The sequence below is a fragment of the Notechis scutatus genome, chromosome 3 (genome assembly GCF_049901735.1).
Source record: "Notechis scutatus isolate UNSWTSFEM ecotype Mainland chromosome 3, rNotScu1.2, whole genome shotgun sequence".
NCBI classification, from domain to species: domain Eukaryota; kingdom Metazoa; phylum Chordata; class Lepidosauria; order Squamata; family Elapidae; genus Notechis; species Notechis scutatus.
Window position 1 is genome coordinate 57,192,434 of NC_142011.1, and position 26,323 is coordinate 57,218,756.

General features: G+C 40.0%; 1 protein-coding gene across 2 annotated transcripts in view; it reads right to left on the reverse strand.

The window, feature by feature from the left end:
• Positions 1–1,961: 1,961 nt before the first annotated feature.
• The window catches only part of ERI3 (ERI1 exoribonuclease family member 3), a 235,324-nt gene continuing 210,962 nt past the window's right edge, over positions 1,962–26,323 (reverse strand). For both annotated transcript variants that reach the window (XM_026665739.2, XM_087960153.1), the window contains exon 8: positions 1,962–3,418. In XM_026665739.2, the coding sequence (XP_026521524.1) occupies positions 3,336–3,418 (83 nt within the window). In that variant the 3' untranslated portion in view covers positions 1,962–3,335. The remainder of the gene's footprint in view (positions 3,419–26,323) is intronic.

Sequence of the window (26,323 nt, forward strand, 5' to 3'; positions counted from 1 at the left end):
ACAATCAATTTCACATGCTGTTGTGCAAATGGAATAGACAACAGGTGGAAAGCATAGGCAGGTAGCAAGACATCCCCAATAAAGGAGTGGTTCTGCAGGTGGTGACCACAGACCACTTCTCAGTTCCTATGCTTTCTGGCTGATGGTTCGGTCACTTTTGAATGCTGGCGGTGCTTTCATTCTAGTGGTAGCATGAGACGGAGTCAACTCACACAAGTGGCTCAGGTAGTGCAGCTCATCCAGGATGGTACATCAATGCGAACTGTGGCAAGAAGGTTTGCTGTGTCTGTCAGCGTAGTGTCCAAAGCATGGAGGCGCTACCAGGAGACAGGCCAGTACATCAGGAGATGTGGAGAAGGCCGTAGGAGGGCAACAACTCAGCATCAGGACTGCTACCTCCACCTTTGTGCAAGGAGGGACAGGAGGAGCACTGCCAGAGCCCTGCAAAATGACCTCCAGTGGGCAACAAATGTGCATGTGGCTGCTCAAACGGTCAGAAACAGATTCCATGAGGGTCGTATGAGGGCCCGACATCCACAGGTGGAGGTTGTGCTTACAACCCAACACCATGCAGCACGTTTGGCATTTGCCAGAGAACACCAAGATTGGCAAATCCGCCACTGGCGCCCTGTGCTCTTCACAGATGACAGCAGGTTCACACTGAGCACATGTGACAGACGTGACAGGGTCTGGAGATGCCGTGGAGAACGTTCTGCTGCCTGCAACATCCTCCCGCATGACCGGTTTGGCAGTGGGTCAGTAATGGTGTGGGGTGGAATTTCTTTAGGGGACCGCACAGCCCTCCATGTGCTTGCCAGAGGTAGCCTGACTGCCATTAGGTACCGAGATGAGATCCTCAGACCCCTTGTGAGACCATATGCTGGTGTGGTTGGCCCTGGGTTCCTCCTAATGCACGACAATGCTAGACCTCATGTGGCTTGGAGTGTGTCAGCAGTTCCTGCAAGACGAAGGCATTGATGCTGTGGACTGGCCCACCCCTTCCACAGACCTGAATCCAATTGAGCACATCTGGGACATCATCCACCAATGCCACGTTGCACCACAGACTGTCCAGGAGTTGGGGGATGCTTTAGTCCAGGTGTGGGAGGAGATCCCTCAGGAGACCATCCGCCACCTCATCAGGAGCATGCCCAGGCGTTGTAGGGAGGTCATACAGGCACGTGGAGGCCACACACACTACTGAGCCTCATTTTGACTTGTTTTAAGGACATTACATCAAAGTTGGATCAGCCCGTAGTGTTTTCTTTCCACTTTAATTTTGAGTGTAACTCCATATCCAGACCTCCATAGGTTGCTAAATTTGATTTCTATTGATAATTTTTGTGTGATTTTGTTGTCAACACATTCAACTATGTAATGAACAAAGTATTTAATAAGAATATTTCATTCATTCAGATCTAGGATGTCTTATTTTTGTGTTCCCTTTATTTTTTTGAGCAGTATATATATATACCCCATATTCAAATTATCCCTGGTTGAGGTAGATGAGGTGTAAATATTTGCCAGCTCAAGATTCTCATTTCACACAAAAGCCCTTTAATAATTTAATGTTTTTTTAATTGTTGCCTGATGACTAGGCTTCATACTAGACTCTGGTCTCTTCTCACTACCTATCCCTACTCCCCTTCTTCAAAAGCACAAGTTGGGAGATGAAAGAAGAAGTCTGCTTACAGGAACCTGAATAGTAAAAGGGTAGTAATCCCTTTTCTCAAGTCTCTCCTACTGAAAACTAAGGAAATAGATACTAATCCCTGAAGGCTAAGTATTTGTAAATAATACTGTGAGCGCAAATATACTTGAGAATGAAGCAAATGTATATGCAGAAACTGCCAGCCATTTTGCATTTAAAGAGGCTTTAGAAGGAGGCGGCAATACACCCAATAGGAGATACTGTAGCTGGCAAGGTCACGCCCACACCCTTGCAGCACATAAGAGCCAAGTTCCTTTCCCCCAAACTTTATTCATGTGGCACATTTACAGCAAGGATGAGAGTAACGAGCCAATGAAGAGGTCAGGTTGGGTTCAGCTGGAACATCCACACACCATGCATTATTATTGGGAAGGCCCAGTGCCTGTATCAGCTCACACAGCCGTATTGCTGCATGAGCAGAGCCCTCTTGGTGTGGCTCCCAAGTTGATGGCAGCTGGAGCCTATGCCCCTGGGGGGGGGGGGTCTATTCAGCAAGGGCCAGGGAAGGGTATTCTGTCAGGAAAACACTGAGCCAGGAGAAGTTGATCTTCCTCCCCCTATACTGACGTAGGGCATTGGGAACTGGAGTAGGCCATATCTCTCAGGCAACACACACTGGTTTCAGCCGTTGTGAAAAGGGAAATTAATCAGATTGTAAAGGAAAAAGAACAGAGATTTCAACCATCATGCAGATTGCTACAGTGTACTGAGGCTGGGAATACAACTCCTTGGCTGGACAAGCAGTATCAGGCATGTCCACTGCCCGCAATGGACTGCATACTAAATGATGGTCATGTGCAAGCACAAAGAAACACTTAAATAGGACCCCTGACATTCTGAGGATGCACCAACAAGAGACCCGGGTGCAAGAAGTGCTGCACATCAGGTGAGCATCAACCAGGATGCTCTAACATGTAATACAGCCCCTGCTGAATGAAATCCCAGGGATATAGGTGGCTTTTGGTGGGCATGGAATACAGGCACTTCACCTTGAACAGAAAGAGCCGAGCTTCCTTAATCACATACAGGAGGAACCAGGGATGGGGCTTAGTGTTTATTTAAATCAGAAAGGGAACGAGCAGAAGGCTGCTGCAGAAAGGGGACTGTCTGGATGCTGCTCAGTCAATATTTAGCTGACACGCAGGGGACACAGTAACAGATTCACACAGGAGAAGAGGGGCTTGACCGCAGCTCTTGAGATAATGTACTCAAAATAAAAGAGGGCAAGTGCCCAGAACATAGCACCACGGTCTTGCTACAGGCGCAATTGTGAGCAAAGAGAGAAAGAGAGAGAGAGAGAGAGAGAGAGAAAGACGCCAATGGGAATCAGAAGCCAACAAAAGGGAAAACAATCTACGTCTCTAACCATGTGGAGCAAGCGCCCTAGCGGGCTGCAGGCTGGACCAGGCCGGGCAGGCAGCTGGCCCTAGAGAGGGAGTCACTTCAGGCCTACACAGAGAATCCAGTTCCATATATACAGCCTCTACTGGCAGAACAGCAAAACTGACGGAGTCGTGGGGTTGCTCGTTCCTCTGTCTTCTTTCTGTCATTCGAATGCTCCAGCCCATCGCACCCATGTAGCAGGAGCCGGCCGCATGCAGCCCTGTCCGGCCGGCCCCAGAGATCAAAAGGGCTTGGAGGTCTGCTTGAAGATGAACCCTCTGTGGGCCAGCGTCTTCATGATGTTGGCAATGTTCTTGCAGTCATCTAATATCCAGAGAAGAAAACAGAAGAACAAATTTCAATTGTGGGTAAAAAAGAAACGTGGGCCTACACAATCTAAAGTAGTGGCAGAGGTATGTGTAGCTGTGCATACAGAATGCTTCACTGAAAAAAAATCAGTTCCTAACATGCCACAACCCATGACCTTTCCTATAAAATTACTCAAGCCTACATGAGCATTTTGCCATTTAAACATGAGTATTATGATTACCAATATCCTATCTTTTGCTCAGACATCACAATAGAAAGCAATAACTGAAACAACTGAAAAGAATAAAACTGGCAATTACTATGATTCAACATATATCAAAGTATGCAATGAAGCAGGGTAAATTTTAATCAAATTGTACAGAGCACATTTTGTCTAACACAAGAGAAAATTGAGGAAGTATGCAAACTACTAAAAATGGCAGCTGTAAAATCTTCACCGCTATAATGTACATGGACAATCTTGGCCTCTCATTTCCTTGCTCTTTCCATTCAATGAATACTTTATTTTAGTACAGGGGAGGGAATTTTGAGCGCATGAGAGGAAGACAGGTGGCAATTTAAAAATAGTGAGAGAAAATAAACATTGGCAATTGATTTTTTGCTTAATTATGCTACTAATGTTGGGGATAGGTATCTGACATTTTAAAAACATTTGTACTCCACCTTTCTTTCAGAAACCCTAAATTCAGCTACAGTATAACATTTTGGGACAATACATTTTAAAATCTATATACTACTAAAACTATAATTTCAATTGGGTGAAACGGGACAACACAAGGCAACAATTCTGAATCAACATACTTCTAATAGTCTAGCCTAAAAAGAATGCACCCAAAATTTGGGAAGCATTACCCTCATGGAATTAAAATTTGTTGAAGATGTGATTATTTCAGCACTGCTGCGCCACTGTGCCAGCCACAAGTGACATGATCATCACTGCCAATGCTCCCCACAGCTTCCCACAAGGAAAGTCAATGGGGAAGCTGTCAGAAATTGCTCCTATTGCTACTGCCTTTTTGTCCACCCATTGTCATTCTGTTCTGAAACAATGGCTCAGTGGCACACAGGTTGTCTAGTGAGTATAGAAAACTGCATCAGTGAAATTATACAGGATCTTCACAAATTTGTTATTATATCAAACTTCGATATAAGCAGGGGGAAAAACCATCCTTAAAACTTGACTCAGAATATTTAGGGCAGAGATGGAGAACTGATTTTGCATCAAGTGTCAGTCTTGTGGCAATAACAAACAAGTCCTGTTTTATCAAGTCCAACAAAGTATTGTCTTTTCCTGGACTGCAGTCTTTTCAATGTCAAAATTCTCTTTCACTCTGAAAAGAGCAGCTGAGAACTATTGAATGAATTTGGCAAGTTAGTAATTTTGCAGTTTCATACATAAATATACGATGACCTTACAGAAAGAAATCCTTTTGTGGCAGGGAATTGTTCATCCATCTGACTTGGCTATGACTGAAAACTCCAACAACATCCATTTATCCTCCATCTCTTTTAGAAATTAGAATTTAGGAGGAGATTAATATTTTGCCCCCTTGTTGCTAGATCTCAATTTCAAATATTTTTCAGCTGTTGGCTTTAAACTATGCTCACATTATATATTGCCTCTTGTTCTGGGTTCAGTTCAAGTGAAACAAACTCCTTTTCAAATCTAGCAAAAAAATGATTCTGATCTAATTCCCAATTAAAACATTGACATACCAGACCTTGGATTAGTTGTAGATGTGAAATGCCAGGTGAGGATACAACAGACCACCTGGTCTAAGGTAGGTATAGTTTCTGCAATAGCAGTATCTTGGAGAAAGTCTTGTAAGGCTAGCATCAGAATGACTAGCAATGCCAGAAACAATTCAGCATGTTCGATCACTTCAGATTCCGTGCTCAGTAAAAAATTCATGGTAACTTCTACGGTAAGTATTTTTTCTTTTTAAAATGTTCAGACTATATAATTATATGATTATCTAATTATATATAAATTAGAACAAGTACAAACTGGGGACAGTGAAAAAAACTACCAAGGACAAAGATGTCCTTTTCAACTCAGAAATGTTACAAACACAAAAAGCCTGGTTTATCTGCCTTAGAGATCCCCTTTCCTTATAAAAGTCAACAACTAGAAGTAGAAACGTGACTTAGACTTAAGATTTTATAGATCTTAAATTATGAATTCTGTCACAAACAAAGATAATAACCACAAGTATTTGTGTTAAGCATACACACGTTCGGAACTTTATTGCAGGCCCTGCTAACTGTTTTCCTCACACTTAACAGTGGAAGGATACAGCAAAAAAATTAGGGCAGAAATATAGACAGGTACAGCAAACCATTCCCTTCTGAACTAACAGGGAAACAAGACTTGAGCTGATTTGTGTTACCTGGACTAAACGCAAGCAGAGTTTGCTAAAATAGAAGCAAGGCTTAAATTGATTCTTGGTGTCTATATTTCATGTTGAAAATTGGCTTGTAAATCCATGTTTTGATCTATGGTGGCCGTCTCCTTAAGAAAAAGCAAGAGTAAATGTGTAATTTCTCCCTTGACAGCACACAGTGGCGAGGCGATCCTTCTTCCCGCTCCCCTCCGACTTGGGACAGCTCCGCTGCCTCCCATCAACACTCTTTCTTTCTCGCCCCACGCCTTGATGTCTCCATTTCATTAGTGCGCGCCCATTCATCACGCTGTTACCGTAAGGGTGACTTTGCCCACTTGCATGTGGCAGGCAGGCCCTGGATGACATGGGGTGGTGCTGCCACTCTAAAGGGGGAACAAAGTAGAACACACATACACACACACACACACACACACCTGCTAGTAAATGGATGTTGCGGCAGAGGGACAGCTGCATCATTACTGATGTGTAAATGATAAAGCAGTGCCTCTACATCCATCTCTTAACTGTAAATCCAGGGAGTGCTTTATAATCAAGCGGCAGCGATAATAATGTGAAATTAGGTCTCTCTATCAAAGGGGGGAGGCCTTTTAATCACGGCTTAAAGGGTGCAAGCGCTGTTTATCATAATTGAACTGTATCCAGGCTAATTGTGGCCATATTTCACTGTCTAGGAGACAGGCACACTGTCTGAAGAATGAACACCAGGGGCCGAATGGAGCAGGAAACTGCTGTCCAACCAATCTTGGCCCCAAAGTAATGGCACTTCCCTATTCAGGGAGGATATCAATAGATATTCAGAACATCTCCATCACTTTCCTTCTGATTTAACCTACAGAGGGCTGGTAACACAGCAGAGAAGCAGCAGAAAAGAGAAACTGCAATCTTGATCTGCTGAATTTTGCAAATGCATACAATTAAACAGTCCTGTGTGAGTCTACCGCCACCATCATTTTGTATCAAAAAACTAGAAAGTAAAAAAAATAGATAATACAATTATGCAAAATCTGCAGTCATGTCACATGCTGTACTTAATCTGAAAACAAGTGCAAAACAGAATTATAACAATTATAGGAATATAGATATTACATAATAAGTATATCTTGGCCAATTTAGTCTAGAATAGTATGTAGAAGACCCAAGCGTTATAACAATGGTAGTAAGGCAAAGCGATCTTAGAGAGTAAACAGTTGGAAATCCTCACATTAGAACAAGCATGTATTCTTTTTGTCACAAATATCTGCCTTAGCCACAGATTTGGGCATAGCTAAAACAATAATATCCACAAACCTCAATCAAAATAGATATTGCCCAAAAAGTGAAAATAGAAGGAATTCCTCTCTAAGGAGAATCTCATTTGATTGGGAAGGCTGACTGGTGTTATTTCTCAGCCGTACTTCTGCACAGCAGGGCCTAAACAGTCTCCAAGCAGAGCACAATCATTTAGCACACGTTAAATGATTGTCTTTCAGTCAGAGACTCAAAAGCAAATGTAATACATTTTAAGTGCCACTTAGATAATACAGGTCTAGTAGCCTCACCTTGAGAACAGTCCATAAATGGAATGGTTGGTTCGTGAAGATTATACAGTAGGGATGTCAAACTCACAAGCGTCACATTGTCACGTGACATATTGTGACTTCGCTAAACCGGGGGTGGGCATGGCCAGTTAGTGACGCATCCAGCCTGTAGGCTGCGAGTTTGACATCCCTGTTACATATAAAGCAACTATCTTCCTCCTATCACCTCCCCTTCCCCACTTGGCTAAGAATTGAAGCTAGGAATGCTGGTAGTTGCAGCCTCAGCACTTCTGGGCGGCTGTAAGTGAAGGAAGACTATACAATAACATAATCATATTATATAGCTTTTAATTATTCCAAGTGTCAAACCCTGGTAGCAGTGAGTCTATCTATGAGTCAACTGAGATACACAATAAATAGATCCCATGTCTATATAAAAATATAAACTAAGTTTTCATAGCCAAAAATTACCAACTGAAAGTATACCATTATACATCTCACACTATTGCATATTTCCATTAAACTATCCACTCTAAGCACATTAATTTACCACGTTTGTTGGCGTTTGTAATATTAAATGATTACTTCTACGTGTGAAACAGTCATTGTATGTATGATACTATGGTGATAATTTTTAATTTAATTCGCCATCTCTTCAGACGTAAATATATCAAGAAAGGCAATTCTCACATTAACTGAGCTTGAGAGGGCACAAATTAACAAGCAGTAGCGTAATCTACATGGATTCGTGGAACTACTCTGGATCAGCCAAGATAACGGATTGCACAGTTTTTCTCATGGTCTGTATAGCAATACCCAGCCTAAGACCGTTCCCTCATCCCATTCCTTGAGAGACCAGATTTACAGATTAACAGAGTTGGAAGGGACCTTGTAGACAAGAAGTTGGGGCCAGAAATATCACTTTCTCAGTGCAGCAGCCTCCCTCTGAAACCATTTCCCCCCAAGGTCAGATTAAGTCCCACTGCCTATCCTTTCCAAAATGGTTAAAAAAAAACACACCCAAACCCCACATTTCTCCCTTGCAGAGATTTTGGAGACAAAGAAGTTTAATCGGGGAGCAGCAATTGAAATAATTTAGGTTTGTCATATATAATTTTAATGCTTTCTCAATGTGAGCCAACAGGTAGGCACATACACATTTCTGTAATAAATAAATAATCAATTGTTCAATCAATCTAGTGTGAGAAGGTAAAAACAGTGGACAGGACAAAGCTTCTCCAAATACTAGACATGCTGAACCCATTCCATTGTCCCTCTTTTTTTCTTTCTCTTTTTCAGCTGTTCATCCACTGAAATGAATTTTCTTTAAAATCTTTGATTTTCCCATGAGATGGAGCAATTTTCAGGAAAGCTAAATGTAGAAGCTAAAGGCATTTATATAGATGTATATTTTCTGCCTCCCTCCCTCCAAATATCCTAGTGTAAAGAAAGCAAAAGTGAAACAAGAACAACCGAAGCCAAACAGCTAGCCAGCCCCCCCCCCCTTTATGATCCTCCATTTTAAATTCTGGCTGTATCAAGTTGTCTTAAACCACCACCTAGTCAGATGGCTCTGGAAACATGCCATTACAAAGCTTGCTTGCCACAAGTCATTTAGCAAGACTGATTTCAAATCAGCATGAAGGTAAACACGCTTATTACAATTATCCGTGTACAAAAAAATCAACAACAGCCGAACAACTTTCTAATATGCAATTACAGCCGCTTATTGATTTTACAATGTAATCCGCTCCGATTGATTTAATAACACAATTATAGGCTGGCTCTCGGGATATTAGTGCAGGAGATTTTCATAAACTCCATAGCAAAAAACTAAGCGGCTTTTAAAACAACACCGTCAGATAGCTGTTTGGGGAATTATTAGCCATATGAAATCTCCTAAATCTCCTTGTTGTTACCTTGAAAAAGGATTTTCTGTTACAAAAATGGCAATTGAGAATAAGAAACGTCTGATGATAGACCGTTGGAGGCTTTACCAACCCTGATAAGCTTCAACAATGGGCTCAGATGGCCACACGGAGATCTGCTTTTCAAACACTGGGAAAGGAACTCATTCATGTTCTCATATGTGCATATGCATATACAGAATGGGCATGCTACATGTAGACATATTGGTATGATAGAATGACAGAAGACCACAAACTTCCTAGTCAAAAAACTTTTTAACTGTTAAGTAGCCATCCAATTTCTGTTCAATTCTGCCATTGCCAGATAACACATTTGTTTCCAATTTGCTCTTTCAACCCAATGTGAATGACACCACATTTTATTGTTCATGCTTAATTTCTACACTTTCTGATCTTCCCTTATTTTTTCCTCTTGAATTATTCTGGTTGTTCCTAAAATTCATCCCTTGATTACTGCACTGCAACGTTTTGAATAGGATATAATTAATTCTCTAAAAATGGTCCAATCTCTTTATCCATGAGTGAGTTGAACTGGAGTGTACTGCTGTTCCTTCTTGATGTCAATGTTCTCAAAGATTCAGAGTATCAAAACAAGGAGTGTAACATCTATGGCAGGGCTGTCAAACTCGCAGCCCGGATGCGTCACGTGCTGGCCACGCCCATGCCTGATTTGGCAAAAGGGAGGAAAGTCCCAATACGTCATGTGACGCCACCATGAGGACGCGAGTTTGACACCCCTGATCTATGGCATATAGTTGCTCTCAAAAGAAAGAAAGCATGCCTAGAATTGCTACTGTTTATGAACTTACAGAAACATTATGCATCCATGGTGATGCTGTCAAACTAATTACAGACACTTTGTTATGCCTTTTGTTGTATGTGGTAAGAGACAAAGTTAATTCTGTATGCAGGCTGGAAAAACAGCATATCAATACAGGGAGTTCTCACTTTATGATCTCAGCTGGGACCGGCAACTCCATTGGCTAAATGAAATGTCACATGACCACACCCAACTTCAGTTCATCAATTCCAGCTGTGGTCGCTACAGGTCATAAAGCATGAATCACATGACAGCAAGTTGCTGCTTCCTGTCAGCTACCTCACTGACTTTGCTTGTTGGAAGTCAGCTGTGAAAATCGCAAATGACAATTGCATAACTGTGGGCTGCTGTGGCCAATGAAAATGAAAACCAATTGCCAAGCATCCAAATTGGAATAATGTAACTGTGGCAATGCTGCATCAGTTGCAACTTCAAGCACTGGGCATAAGTCTCTTTTTCAGCAACATTATAAGTTCAGTTGCTGAATGAATACTCGGTAGGCAAGGATTATAGTGCTCAACTACTTTGAAACTCATCAAATTTGTACTCAATGCATTTTTATGTTTGTCCCAGCATTCATCATTTGTATGGTACTCAATGCACAAACTAGAACTTAGTATCAATATCGGCTGCATTATTCCTTATAGGAAAATTTATTTGGTGTTCAACATTTTTGATTCTCTCTAAACCAATTAAAGATGAGTACTAAGGTACCACTGTACTATATTTGAAATAAAATAAAAACATGAGGAAATATACTAAATAGAATGAAACTAAAACTAAGCCAACCCAGGTGACATCTTCTCTCAAGGAATATTCTGAGGCAGCCAATTGTGGAATTGCCAGCATCTACTCACAACAGCTTTCTCCAATTCCACTGCAATGAGTCATGTTAATATTAGTTCCACTGGCCAGAGACGGTTGGCGAACTTGATTGCTGTTGTACAAGGCAAAAGGAGGTTGGCCATCCCTACAAATTCCATAAATACATTTATTTGGGGGGGGGGGCAAAAGCTCACAAGGTATAAAAAAGATTAAACACTAGGAAATTGCATTTCCCAAAATGTAAAGTCTAGGGGAAAAAAATAATCCAAAATGCCACATAGTGTCATCTATTGCCGTCAATTCAGCTGGATCTATGCAAGCACATACCAACACAATGAAATCTCCTGAGATCTGTTCAGTCCCATAAAGACGCAGGCTGGTACATCTCCCTCCTTCCTTCCCCTCCCACCAACTCAAACTAAAACGTACCACATGTTCAGATCAACCGATAAACCCACCTTTCTTAGTCTTGCCCATGGGCAAAGAATAGTTCCTAAACACACAATATGTATGTGTTTCATTCTTGGCCTCCGATGTATTTGCCAGCTTTATGGGCCCATTTTTCTTGTCAATCTGACAGCACTGCTAAGTGGATTTCTCTGTGATATGCGGACAGATTATCACATTACCCAATGTCCAACACAAACATATTACTTTATATTCAATAGCTCTAATGAATATAAACTGCTTTTTCTCTTTTTGGGAGGGGAAGGAAGCTGGTGAGAGGGGGCAATCTATAGATTTTTAATGAGGGCTGCTATTTACACGTTCCTCTTTAAAACAGGTTTAGGTGCAGCCCCTGGCTGGAAAATCAATGCTGTTATTGTTGGAATATTGTATATTGATATTGTAATAATAAGACACAATTGATTTAGGGGTGTGTATGGATGGGGTCAACACAGGGTTACTTGGCCTGCAGAGTGGCTCTATTTCTCCAAGTGGACCATTTATTTTAGGTGGCCCATTTTCCCTTTCAGACCCAGTGAATAGACTATCTCTGTCTATATTCTCCAACAGCCATACATTCAACAAAAGAAGAATGTCCAGAGTACTATAACAATGAACATATAAATAATCAAGGAGGCAGGCATTGGCTCTCATCAGAAAGAAACAAGCAGCAGAAGTCAACCTCAAATGTAAGGAGTAGGTTCCTGGTGAATTTTTAAGAAATAGGCACCCATTCCTTAATTTGTATTGAAAGACAGTTGTTGCTTAAGCTTCATCAGAATCCTAAGACCATTTTCCACACTGGCTAACACTGAAAGACACAAAGGAAAATCCAAAACAGTAGAAAGGGCTCCCATTCATTTGTTCCCATGCCTGAGATTGTGATTTTAAATAACTTTACATGTGGAAGAGATCTTTATCCTGCAATGGATAGACAATGGCTAAAATGATGGTGATGATGATTCACCTTGTATGTTGTGAAAAAGTAGGTAAAATTATCTTTCCCACCCCAAAGTTTGCATCAAAAATGTTGGTAGTTCTAGTGTATCTGATACAAAAATTCCCCAAGGATACTTAGCTACTGTAGTTATTCAAGTGGATTCTTGCAAGGTTTGAGGACAAGTCCTTGTGTTGATCAGCAATGACCCAGATTTTGTAAAAATGCATTTTTAAAAGTGTTGACATGGGCAGTAAAGTTAAAATGCTGTTTGGGAAGACTATATTTGAATTAGAGATCCTTCCCAACCAGTTCCTATTGTGGAGCAATTTATAAGTTTACCTGCGCACCACTGTATTTCTCCGCTCATGAGACAAGATGTGAATTGTATGCAGTGAAGTGAGAGTGGCCAGTGGGAAAGGAGAGGAAAAAGAAGATAAGGAGGCCATCTAGGTACCCCAACAAGCAGTGTACCTTTTCCACCTGGAATAGTTAAAAGATTGAGGTCAGCTCTGTCTCTTTTTTTTTTTTTACATAAAAAGTTTAAATTCTGACCTCTGCAGATGTGAAAACACCAGACTGGTGCAAAACATAGCTGGGCACATGGGAGACATTAAGACTAGTGGCGCTGGTTAAAATAGTCCCTTTGGAAATACGAATGAGATGTTGGAACTAACAAGTGTACATGCCCAGCCTTGGGAAATGTGCTCATTTGGAGGGAAGCTGGCTGCACCTGCATTATAGCCACTAAGACAGATCACCCAGTGGCCTGTGCTGAGCAGGTCCATATTTAAGCTGTCCCTATGCTTTATGGTCTGTACAGGAGCTGATGCAGAGGGAGCGAGAGGCTATTTGTCACTGCTGGAATGGCAGATTCCTGTTAATGAATAATATCAGTGCTCTCTTTGTACAACAGCTCTTAACACCAGGCATAGTGTTAGTGGGGGGAACATCCACTGGACAGCTGCCTTGTTTCCAACTTCCTTTTATTTGCCTTTATTAAACAGGCTCGTGTATCCTTACCTAGTTTGTGCCAGATTTTTATTATTAAAATAGAATCTCCTATTTCTACTTGCACAATCACAAGAAAAGGTTTTTCTGTCTTGTTTTTTATTTTAACATCTGCCTTTGCAGCTAGGTCCATAATTAAAACTATCACCCTACCCCAGGTCCATAACTGAAGCACGATTGTGCATCTGAGAGAATATTAACGTATTTTTCTCTTTTCAAGGGACAGGTGGTTTTGTAGCACTAGCCTCGTATCTCACATTAACGTTCACTCCTTCAATCTTTCCAGAGGTAAGCTTCAAATCAAATCCATTCAAGATCCCAGCTTAAACATGAACCATCAGTCTGATATAGTTGCAGCAAAGACAATGCTAGCTCAGGGCATATTAATCAGAGCACGAAGTCCAATTAAGAGTATAATTGTTTCATTATAGTGTTGCACTCAGACCAAAGTTGGAGGAGAGTGTCCATTCTGGGTACCACAAAAAAGGCAAGGACAAATTGGAGTGAAATCAGAAGAGGGCTATCATGATGGTTCAGGGTGCAGAAACCAACCCAACCAGATTAATTAAAGGTGTGGGAAGGTTTAGCTTGCAAAGGAGACAACTGCAGGGAAGCTGCCATAACAATCTTCAAATACCTGAAGATTTATCACATAGAAGAGGGAGCAGATTTATTCTCTAGATTTATTGTCCCAGAGGGCAGATCTAAAACCAATAGGTTAAAATTGCAAGCCAATAGGTTCAGGTTAGATGTCAGGAAGAACTTCCTGACTCTATGAGCTGTATGAACCAATGGGCTATATTGCCACATGAAATTAGAGGTTCCGAAACACAGATTGGATGGTCATATGTCAGAGATAATCTAGAGGAGGAGCTTTGGTTAGGTAACTTCTAAGGAACTTTCTAACTCTGATTTCATGAATCTAAGATTTTTCTGAATCATTGATAAAAAGTCTACAACAGTAAAGATGTGTCCACATTCTGGATCTTGTCAAGTATTGTCTTCTGATTTCATAACAGGAATTTCTGCTATAATCAAATTCATTTCACAGTTGCCTGAATGAATATTACAGACAGGATACTCACAAAAGAAAAAAAGAAAAAGTAGGATGGGTAATATATTTTATTAGGTTCATATCTGATGTGTGATGTTCATGCTATACAGTCCTTTCAAGGTTCAGGAACTTGCAATTTCCCACATTCTTCTCATGCTTCTACAACTGATAGCATTTCTTGGCTGATCTTGTCTAGCTTCATAAGCTAAACAGGTTCCGAACAGGTAAAGTACATGGATGGGGAACTACTAAGAAATACAGAGTGTCATGCTTAGCTTACAATGCCTTCTCAGAAGGCAGTGGCTAATCACTTGTACATCATTGCCAATAAAACTATAGGAATGTGTCCAGGAAATCACTAGGAATTAATATCAACTCAAAGGAGACTTTAATACTTTTACACAGTCCAACTTCATCTCAGCCCTAAATATAGTTACTTCTTAAAAATGCTGATGATTGTGTACTTTTTGCTAGCAGAAAGAATAGCAATGGTAGCAAGTACAGTAGAAGACTTATTCATCACGAAGAAACCTTTTTATCGAAGGCTGTTGATTCTAATAATAAGTTTGGCATAATTAACAGAAATTAATTTGTTGTGGCAAATAAAAAGGCAATATAATCCAAATGTATCCTGACTCAAGATCTCAACTTCTCCAGCTATGTGATATGTTTTTAGATCACAACCTATCATATAATCATATAAACCAAATTCAGGGCTAGCATTATTAAAAAGCCAAGCCTCAGAGGAAATGAAAAAAATAAACAACACAAAATTAATTGTGATATCAATGTTAGCATAAATTTAGTATAACTCTCCATTTTAGCGACAGCCAGATGTTTTGGTCTATAATCTGTGCCTTCCCTGGTGGGTGTACTAACGATATTCTCCTGGGAAGGTTTTGAGAACAATTAGTGAAAACATACTTCAAAGTATTCTGCATACTAAAGTTCTACTTTAGGACCATTCTGTTGTACAAAATTTAAAAAAAAAATACTAATGGCCCCAGGACACAAAATTTTATACTATGCCTAGCTTCCCTAGCTTCTTAGCAAGAATAATTAATTCCACTAAAACCCATCCTGGAGTTTCCCTCCCAACAATGCATGTGTATATGTGACTGTGTGTATATCACAGATCTGTAGAATTGGAAGGAGCAAATTAGGCTGGAAGGAACAATTTAAACTATAAATCCAATCGTATGTCATGATTCTTACAAATCAAATCAAAGCCTCCGAGGGGGGAAAGTAGTTTGGTCTCCTCCTGAAGATATCAGTGAAGAAGAGCCCACCTGAATATGGGTTAGCTCCAATATCAGACTGTTCTTACTGCTGGAAAGTTTCTGCAACCATTTCTCTGAAATCTGCCCTCTTGTGATGGAAATCCATTATTCTACATCCTGACTTTAGAGCAACAGAAAACAGATCTCACCGCTACAGTATGAGCAATCTCCCTTCAAGTCTTTGAAGAATGCCATAAATTAATCTCTGCTGGTTTTCTTGCTGCAAATGATGTGCCAGTAATTTACCAGCTTTTTCACCAGACTCCCAATATTTTAATTTTCATGTACTCAATGAAAATTCTATTATATCCACATAAAAAATCTCCTAATTGTAACTTAGCTAACACAAATGCTTAGTAAGCCTGCTGTGTGCTCTCTTGCTCCACAGTCTTTTCAGGCTAAACATTTCCAAATTCCATCTCTCTTCATCAGATTCTAGATCCTGATCATCTTAGCCGCCCTTGTCTAAACCGATCAATTTTTTTCCCACTGAACAAAGTGAAACTAACAATTCCTCTAATTTGGAAACTATAGTTCTGTAAGCATACGTAGTCTAAAACCGCACTTGCCTTCCTTGCAGCCACATCGGACTATTGACTCACATGTAATTTGCAATCAACTACTATTCTGTGATATTTTTCACCAGGACAGTTAACCAAGCTCTTTCTATTCCTCTACATTTTATTTTTGTTACCTAAGTAAAGCATTCTGCTTTTGTCGATTTTCATTTTGTCACTTTCTATCTGTTTCTCTTACCTACTGAGATGGTTTTGAATTTTATTTCTGTCCTTCAGGGTATTAGGTATCCCATTCAATCCTGTATCACCTATATATCTGATAAGTGTTTCCATCACAAGGTCATTAATATAAAGACTGAAAATCACAGGGTCTGGGATTGACTGTTGTGGTAACCCATTTAATAATGCATTCCAGTTTAATGAGGAACCACCAATGAGTCCTCTTTAAATACGATTTTCAAGCCAGTTATACATCTACTTAACTGTCATGTCATCCAACTCACATTTAATTAAGTTTGCTAATCAGAATACCACAAAATGTTTATAAAATGAGTTCCTAAATTCAAAATATAGAGCCTCCAGCTTTTCCACAGTCTACTAAGAAAGTTATTCAATCAAAAAATAAGATAAATGTGTTTATCTTTGAAAAATCATGGTTGCTTTTTGGTAATTCAAGGAGCCAGGAGCCATCTTCTAAATATGAACAGGAGGGGAGGATCCCAACAATAATAAACAATGGTTAAAATTACTTTGCTTGTAATGTTAAGGTATCCTATTTATAGCATAAATTGATCCCTCTTTCCCAATATCAACTATTTTTTCTTTTGTGTACAAAAAGAATGCCTCACACATTCTTTCTCTCTCCCTGCTTTCAGCAGAAATGGCAAGGAAATATAAGGCTGCAGGAAAAAGGTAGCTATACTAAGAAAGAAAGAGAAAAGAAAGCAGAAAAAGGAAGAGAAGAAAATATTGTTTAGGCTTTTCAAAAGGGTTAAAAGCAGGGGTGGGATTCAATTTTTTTAACAACGGGTTCTGTGGGCATGGCTTAGTTGGTGGGTGTGGCTTGATGGCAATGTTATTGGCTGGGCATCACTCACATCAAGGCATGCATCTCCTCACCTGGCCTCTTGTGACTGTGGGGATGCTGCAATAGTCGTAAATGTGAAAAATGGTTATAAGTCACTTTTTTCAGTGCCGTTGTAATTTTGAATGATCATTCCACATAAGCAAAGTACCAGCAAAGGAGGGGAAAAAAACTCGAGACGTTCCTGAGACAGGAAGTCTAGTCCTGCCAAGAATGTAATAAGGGTTAACAGAGAGGCAGTTTCTGTAAGCAACACCAGAATGTTTCCTTCCTGCCTTCCTTACAGGATTAGGCCAGTAATTTCTTCTAACAACCGGTTCTCCAAACTGTTTAGAATGGTTACAACCGGTTCTAGCGAATAGGTGCGAACCTGTAGAATCCCACCCCTGGTTAAAAGTATTAGGCAACCAGTTCCAACCAAGTTTATTGAAAAATGTCCACTCAGCAGTGATGTCCAAGATCATGCATAGCTTCTCATTAGAATTAAAATTATAATTCTTTATTATTTTAACTGTATCTGTACATGTAAATAAGTAAAGGATCCTTAAAATGGAATGCATTTTCTGGCTAGTTACATGAATTTTCCATGTAAAGTTCTTGACAATGATAGGGAAGCAGTTTCCCTTTTTTTTTGTTCCAGGATGTTCTTTCAATTTATCAGTCTAGTCTACAACTTTGGTATTTTCTAATGGTTTCCGCTCCTTGTACTAACTACCCCTCACTACCCCTCAGCTTCTTTTCAAGCTTAGTCGCAACATGCTTCCACTTTAGGTTCATGTAAGGTAATCCCCTTAGCTTGTAAGTTTGTGAGAAAACAATGATCTTCCTATCAGATATATACAATATCTGACAAGTACTCTTATTTTTTTTATTTAAAAAAAGCTACAGTTCTTCACACCAGCCACTGGTAATTGTCATGATTTCTTCATCAGTTAATGATACAAATTCAATTTCTGCCATCTTCAATTAAATGGAATAAGCAACTAACTCAACATATTAATAGCTTTATAGAAACAATTAGAGACTCACTTTCTAGGTTGTTCTGCCAACTTTCATCACAAATCCATTTCAGAGAATAAATAACTTGCTATGCAGGATAAAATCATTCTGGTGCTTGTTAGATTTTATGTTACTAACTGATAGTAATGATCAGATACAACTGTACAATAGTTATCTCTTAGAAAGCCAAGACGCCAAACAGATGAGCATGGCTGCTATGGACTTATGCTGATCTTTTGAGATCCATGAAGAGGCACAGATTTCTATAGCTGTGAGTTCAACAGCAGAACACACTTAGTAAAAAAATAACACTGTATTTTTCATTTTAAAAAAGCATTGATAAAGGAACAGGACGCTAACTTTTCTCCATACCTGTAAAACAATGTGAACAACAACAAAAAAGAATAAATTTGGATGTTCTTTCTCCTTTGTTTGACCACATTCAGGTCCTTGAGACTGCCGGCAGGTATCTCAGATGATGCTGACAGCAGCTGGACAGAACATTAAGAATAACTTACCTCATTATCTGCAATTACATTACTGCCACACACCTCATTTCTTCGCAAAGAAAAGAAAATTAGTTTTATATTGACTTCATCCTAGCACTTTTCCCAACCGGCCGCTGGATAAACCATTCAATGTTCTAAAGTGGGAGATTGGGGGTGGGGGTGGTTTCGATCCTGTAATTAATAACCATTTCTCCTAACTTGTTGCCTAGAGGTTAGACTAGCCTCAAGCAAAGGAGCTGCCTTTTGAACAGAAAGGCATGTGTGAGTGGTTTGGGAATGAGACGGGGCTTGATCTTGCATCAGACCCTGAAGTGAGAAACCTTAATTCACAAATCATTCTCTCAAGCACCATTCCAAAGCTACCTTAGCTCTGAGGTTAGGAGTTCCTAGACCATCTAAGTATCTTTGCCTGTTATGTGCAACATGCTTCATTTCTCATCCTTGTCTAGGAGACATCACCTTTCAAATGTATACAGAGACCCTAAATGACGCTTGCCCTCGGGGCCTAGATGCACAAACAGAGAAATGGAGGGAGCGTACAGGGAAGGGGCAGCAGGTTATAGTTAAGACAGCTCAGCTTCTTCAATGTCATCTCTTTAAATGTCGACTTCCTGCAACCTCTCTGTCCATTAGCTGTAATTGCTGGCAGGAGAATGGCAGTGCTTTGATGGGTAGAGAGAAGGGGGAATTTGCTCTCTGTCTCAGGGTACAAATGCCAGGCCTCCAATCGGTCAGGGAGAAGGACAGATAGACCCATTTAAAAGGCCTCTACATCTCTATTCTGCCTTGTTCAAGATCTTAGTGTTTTTCAGTTTTTCAGTTTGTTACTGAAGACAGTACCTTCAAGACCGTCCTGACTCTTTAGCAACTACCTGGACAGTTCATGCCGTTCCCTTGGCAACATTTTTTAGAAGTGATTTGCCATTGCCATTGCCTTCATCTTCTTTCGAGGGGTGAGAAAGTGCCTGGCCCAAAGTCACTCAAAGTTGTCTTTGTGTTGGCAAAGGCTAGAATTCACAGTCTCCCAGTTTTTTAGCCTGGTACCTTTTAATCACTATGCCAAACTGAATCATATACATATATTAGAGTCCTTAATATTCAAAGAGAATAATAGCTTGGAGTTACATAGCAAGTAGAAGTGAGACCTTACTAGTGAGCAGGCACCTTAAATCACAATAGTTTAAACTACCTAGAGGCAATAAATTGAGGGAGTATGCAAGTTTGTGTGAATAAAAGAAACAGGCCGTAACTGTGAGCTGATTTGCAAACTGGCCAACCATATCTTGGCCTACTGTGTTACACAAACCCATCTGTGAGCCATAGTTTATGGTTCGGAATGTCATGCAGACCTAGAAGACTGGGTTAACTTGAGTAAATCTTAGTTAAATTAAACATGGATAAAAATGTTTGTGTGACGAAAGCCCACACCAAGCCATCTCTGGGAAGAATCCAGATCTGCCAAGTCCAGATATAGGATGAGCAATAATGCAGAAGCAAGCAACCCTTCCCAGTGACTGAGGCATGTTTCTTAGCCCCAAAATTGAGGTTAATATATTCATGCGGTTCCTTACAGCTTGCTTCAAGTTACACGGCAGAGACAGCCTGGCTTATTCAAATCAGATAGCTTGTGGTGAATGACACCTGCCTGAGTCTATTCCTAACCACGTGTGTCAGAGATGATCTTTAACCCTTTCCCTGTAAAAAGATGAGTAAGGGGCCAAGATTTATTTTGCTCCGACTTTGCAGGGCTAAACAAGGAGCCTCACTTTTCCAGTTTGGATCTAAGCTGAATAAGATGTGAGGAGAAGCTTGTTTCTGTATTTGCAGTGCAACTGAAGCTCGAGGTAACCAGCAGGCTCACAAGTAGAAGCAGCTAATTAAAGCAAAGCCCTATCTATCTCCAGGAAGAAGAGCATGATGCTCAATTCAGGGGCTGGCTTTCAAGGCTGGCCAGACATCAGAGATTTAATTCCCTGGTTTAACATCAGACATGTTAAAAACTGAAATGTAACCCTTAAGTATGCTAAGCTTGTACTTTGTTTAACCTTTGATACATATTACTATCCTTCAGCTGATAGCTTTATAATTACTATTGGCTTGATTCCTTGCATGCAGTTCGGATTAGATGACAGGCCAAGCAGCAGAAAAACCTATTTTCTCCAGCATTTCCTTCTTTCTTGGGTAACCTGGCAATATCTTCCTGCCTACGTCTAAGAGTGAGAGCAACAATCCTCATTAGCCTATTCTGTTTCCTCTGGCCACCATCTAAAACAGGGGTGTCAAACTCACAGCGTCATGTTGTCGTCACATCACAACCTTTCCCCCCTTCACTAAACTGGGGTGAGTGTGGCCAGTGCGTGACACATCCAGCCTGCGGGCTACGAGTTTGACACCCCGATCTAAAAGAAAGAGGCACTCTTCAAGATAGCAGAATCTGGTTTTCTTTGGGAGAATTTTTAGCAAATTATATTTATACATTTTGAGGTCCACTGTTCCCAAAAGAATAATGTTAAAAATAATCTAGCTTGCTGATCCACCAATCACTGACCATTTTCTTATGTTAATAAAGACATATGTCAATTTTGGTTTAGCCATAAAAAATGCCTAGCGATTGTATCATTTCACTAATATTTTCAACCACCACACTGTGGGACTCCCATAAGGGAAGTATTTCTGGTAAGAAGTTATTGGAGAGGGAACCCACAAGCACATACACAACAGATAGATTCCTTCTCCCTGCCTTCTTCCAAGTAAAAAGTAGCCTTTAAATCATATAACATGGCTATCAGAGAACCTGATAGGGAAATGCAGCAGGACTCCCAACGTCTTCGGTAAGTACATTTAAAACTGCTGCTTCCCCATTGTGGTAAACTAATTGCTAGGCAGAAAGGAGAAAACGTGTTGCTTCCACCTTCCTGTTCAAGACTGAGGGGAGTGTGTATGTGCTGTATGTGGAGGGGTGCAAATGAGGATTTATTGCTTCCAAGCCAAGAGGTTTACCTGTCCTTTGTCTAAAAGTATTAAATTGTATTCAGAGAGAGAAAGAAACCCTCATTATAGAGCCATGGTGGCACAGTGGTTAGAATGCAGTACTGCAGACTACTTCTGCTGACTGCCGGCTGCCAACAGTTCGGCAGTTCGATTTTTACTGGCTCAAGATGGACTCAGCCTTTCATCCTTCCGAGGTCGGTAAAATGAGGGCCCAGGTAGTTGGGGGCAATATGCTGACTCTGTAAACCACTTAGAGAGGACTGTGAAGCACTGTGAAGCAGTGTATAAGTCTAAGTGCTACTGCTATTATTCTCAGCCTCTATTTGAAATAAGGTATTTATGCTATGCTACCACTATGAAACATTTTTCAGTGGAGATTAGGTTGCCATGATATAACCCAATTGATTAAAAAATGTATATTGAGGTTTGTTTTGAATTTTACTGAGCCCTGATTTGAATACTTGTGTATAGAAAGACAACTAGAAACACCCTTTACAACAACACTAATTGGCACAAAACATGCGTAACACTGCATGCTGGAATGGAGGTGTTACGAAAAGCTACCAATTGTGGTTCTCAGCTATGTTTCCCTCTTAATTCTTGAGATTTCAAGAACAAGAATAACAGTTTTGTACTCTCAAAGAGCACTACAACAATCAGACAAATTGCTTATGGAAATTTTGGAATATCTGTTATTATAGATTAAAAGAGATGCTGGGGAAATGTTCAGATGTGCATTTAATCTCAATTTTACCTTAAAAGATACAAAAATGGGAGCACCTGGCTGTCCCTGGTTGATCTTGAAAAAAACTAAACAGGGCAAGATCAGGTTAGTGTTTGGATTGGAAGCCTCTAAGAAATACCATGTATTACAATTAGTATAGGAAATGAGAGGTGATATTTCCTGTACTAACTATAACCTTCAGTATACATGGCATGGCTTGCAAACATGATGTCTCCATAAGCCGGATATTAACAGGATAGGTTTCCTCCCTTCTCTTTTGTGTTTTGAAATGTTGCACCCTGTTTCATGGCCATGTGTTTGACAATAAGCTTCAGCTTGCTACCAATAGCAACACTGATAAAAACTCCAAGAACCATAAACCTATCAGCAACTGATTATAAATATAGTCTTCCATCCATCAGAGAGAGGTCTAGAAGATCTTTTAACAGAAAGGCTGAAACTTTTGGGTGCCCCTTTTTTTGTATATTGCCAATATTTTTTGTAAAAGCAGTAATCAAGAAAAATGCCATTAGCAGTACCATGAACACACAAAGCAAGGCGGGAGCTATACTTCCACCCCTCCCAGTCCTTATCTCATGATAAGGACCAGGCTGATATTGAAGGATAGCAGCCGGCTTGGCAATAAGGAAGAAAAGGCAATTTTATCTTTATTAGTGGGAGATTTCTCTTTTAGTAATAAGCACACTTCAAATAATTAGCGTGTTTTACGTAATAATGAAATTATGGAAATGCAGTCCACTTATTCAAACAAGTCACCATTACCATATTTTTAAATATTAGACTTAATTAGAGTTTATCACTTCACAGAAGTACAAGGAGTGGAGATTTTTTTTTCCCCTACTTTGTGCAAAAAAAAAAAAAATCCTCATAAAGTGTTTATTAAGAGCGGGTAAGAAGGGGATAATGATGTGTTTGGAAATTAAGGCAATCAAACATTTAATGCTATGCACTCCTGTAGGCAAAAGCATTCAAATGAGTCAATTAGACATCCATTATCCAGGCACGATTAAACACGGCAGGACGAGAGGCTGTCCGCCCCAGTGCCTGTGTTTGTGCCGAGGACTTATGCCCACTTAAAGCTGGCTAATAAAACACTAAACTTAGAAAAGGATGCTTTAAAAGAAACAGAATACAGGAAAAAAGAAGCAAAAAGAAAGGTAAGATGTAAGGTTTGGGTTGCCAAGATGACAAGCAGGCCACGAGAAGAGGGACAATGATGCTGTGGTATCTTGTGTATCAGAGTTTCATTAATCACAATAATTACGTTAACACGAAAATCAACTTCACCATCCCGTTAAATTACAGCATTTGCATATTAGGGCTTAAATGAAGTCTGTGGCTTGGCAGGACAAGGAGGGGGTTGATGAGAGAAAAAGTAGGTTGGGAAGGGGAGGGAAGGAGGGAGCGAGCTGATAAGGGATCCATTTATTATGGTGAATAACTAATTTCAGAATTTATAGTGCTGGATTTTCGTCCCCATGCCATTTATATTACCAGAGGAAATTAAGGGGCGGGTAGGAGGCTGGCTGGACATCTTTCTGTGTTATTGCTTGTCTGCCATTTGCAAATCATTATTAATTGTGGCCCAGCGCTGGTGCAGCAGGCCACAGCGCCTGGACAGACAGTGCCGGCACACATATCTCTTCATCAGGCCCCTAGCCACTGGCCCTGAGAGGCAATTACCCCTCCCTGATTGGTATCAGATAAGGAGGGAATTTTTACAAATTAGAGAATAAATAGGATTTCCACATGTGGAGCAGAGAGGACTTGAGAGGTGGTAATGAAAAACAATACATCACCATCAGCTAGACAATCCTATTCATACACTCCTGCACCACTCATAAAAATCCCACCAAATGACAGACAGACACCGACAGCATGTTGTGCAAAATCAGGCTCATTCTCCACCATTAGAATTTCCTTGGGCAGTTGGGGAAAATGTTCCCTCACAACTAGCTGTTCTTAGAGTGGTACAAAGAGTCCCAAGGTTCCTGACCATTTGGGAAACCATGCCTTCAGTCCTTAAAATGATATGTGATGCAAGAGATGGACCAGAGAGCATTGGTGATGCTCGTTTTTGCAACCTTCTTGGAAACACGCCTGATTAACCATTTCACCAGGCCAGAGCTGAAGTAGCTGTGAGCAGAAAAAAACCGAACAAATATGTTTGCTTTATGAGACAAATCATTTCCGAGAGAAAGAAAACAATTTTAACCATCATATCAAATTCTAGGTTATTCTATGTTGATATTGTTTTTTCTAAAAGCATATTCAAGCAAGTTAATTAGGTCCATCTTACTAAACATAATCCATTTTTCAAATTTCCTCCCTCTCTTGCTCAAATATCTCTGGTCCACAGCTTTCTGTTTTTGACACTGAATTCTCAAGATGGCCACCTATCACTTTCATTATTTTCCAAGGAGTTTAAACAAAACAAACAGGTATCACATCTAAGAATTTGTATTGTCCTCTCTGAATTTAAAAGGTTTCAACCTCAATGAATAAATGCAATGAAAACCTGGTGTGAACATGAGAGCTTAGGCCAGCACAACAGTGGGTACTTTCTCTCCTTCAGCCCCTGATGCCTTAATTTTTCTGAAATTAAAATAAAATGGTATTTGAAGGGCATTTCATTTCTGCATCTCAAGTATAAAACCTGGATCACAAAAACACTTCTACAGCTTGATTCAATGTGAAATTTCTTTGGAAAATACCAGTTTCTGTTAGGGACATTGCAACCGTCATAAATATGAACCAGTTGCCAAGCGTGCGAATTTTGACGACATGATCATGGGGATGTTGCAAAGGTTGTAACTGTGAAAAACGGTCATAAGTCACATTCTTCAGTGCCACTGTAACTTTCAACAGTCACCAAACGAACTGTTGTAAGTCACGGACTGCCTGTAACTCGTATCAGAGCAAAGGAACAAACTCCCCTTAGGAGAAAGCATTTGTCTTCTTTTCCCAGAACTCTCCAATTAACATAGACCTATTAAACCAGAATTAGATACCAATTTCCTATGTATCTCTCCTTTAAGAAAATATTTTTCACAGTTATACCAAGTAAATCTGACTGGGAATCTGGCCTTGAGTTATTTTCAAGTGTCCCCATATTGGCTAAAAATATCTAATCTGAAATTCAGGTCCCAAAGAATGATGCTTTCCTCTTTTCAGCTGTCATACTGTCATGACATACGTATCATTTAATAATGTTAATTCTATCTGGGGGCCACAGAAACTATACATGCTCAATGACATGCCTTGCTTTCATAATGCTTCCTTTATTTGGGAAACAGAATCAAATTGCTTAAAAGGAGAGTGACAAAAAGGCAGAAAGCAGGCTGGAATTTTTCTTTTAAGACTATGTTCTCTATCCACATGCTATAGATGTTAATAAACAAATCTTATCCTAGGCTAATAAAGTTACTGGTTTGATCCACATATAGCTGTACTCAATCACAACCTTTAATTAATTCTAAACAAATTCTACTTTCAATGTGCAGATAGAGGTGTTTTGATCTGGTTTAAGGCCCTAGTCCAATAATAGCACTTCAATGGCTATAATTCTAGACTAGATAAGGTCTAGATAAGCTAGATAAGCTAAACAAATGGTTCTTGGCTACCTTAGGTAAGATTTTCAAATGAATATTCAGGTTTCATTTTAGTGCAGAGCCAACGTGACCCATAGAAAACGCTAAGTAATTCATACTCTATAATCACTATAGAATCTATAGATTTAACTGTCCTATGCTGATACTGAAAGCAGATACCATCTTGCCTCACTGCGAGCTCATGTTCACTTGGATTATAGTCAGATATTGTTGACATA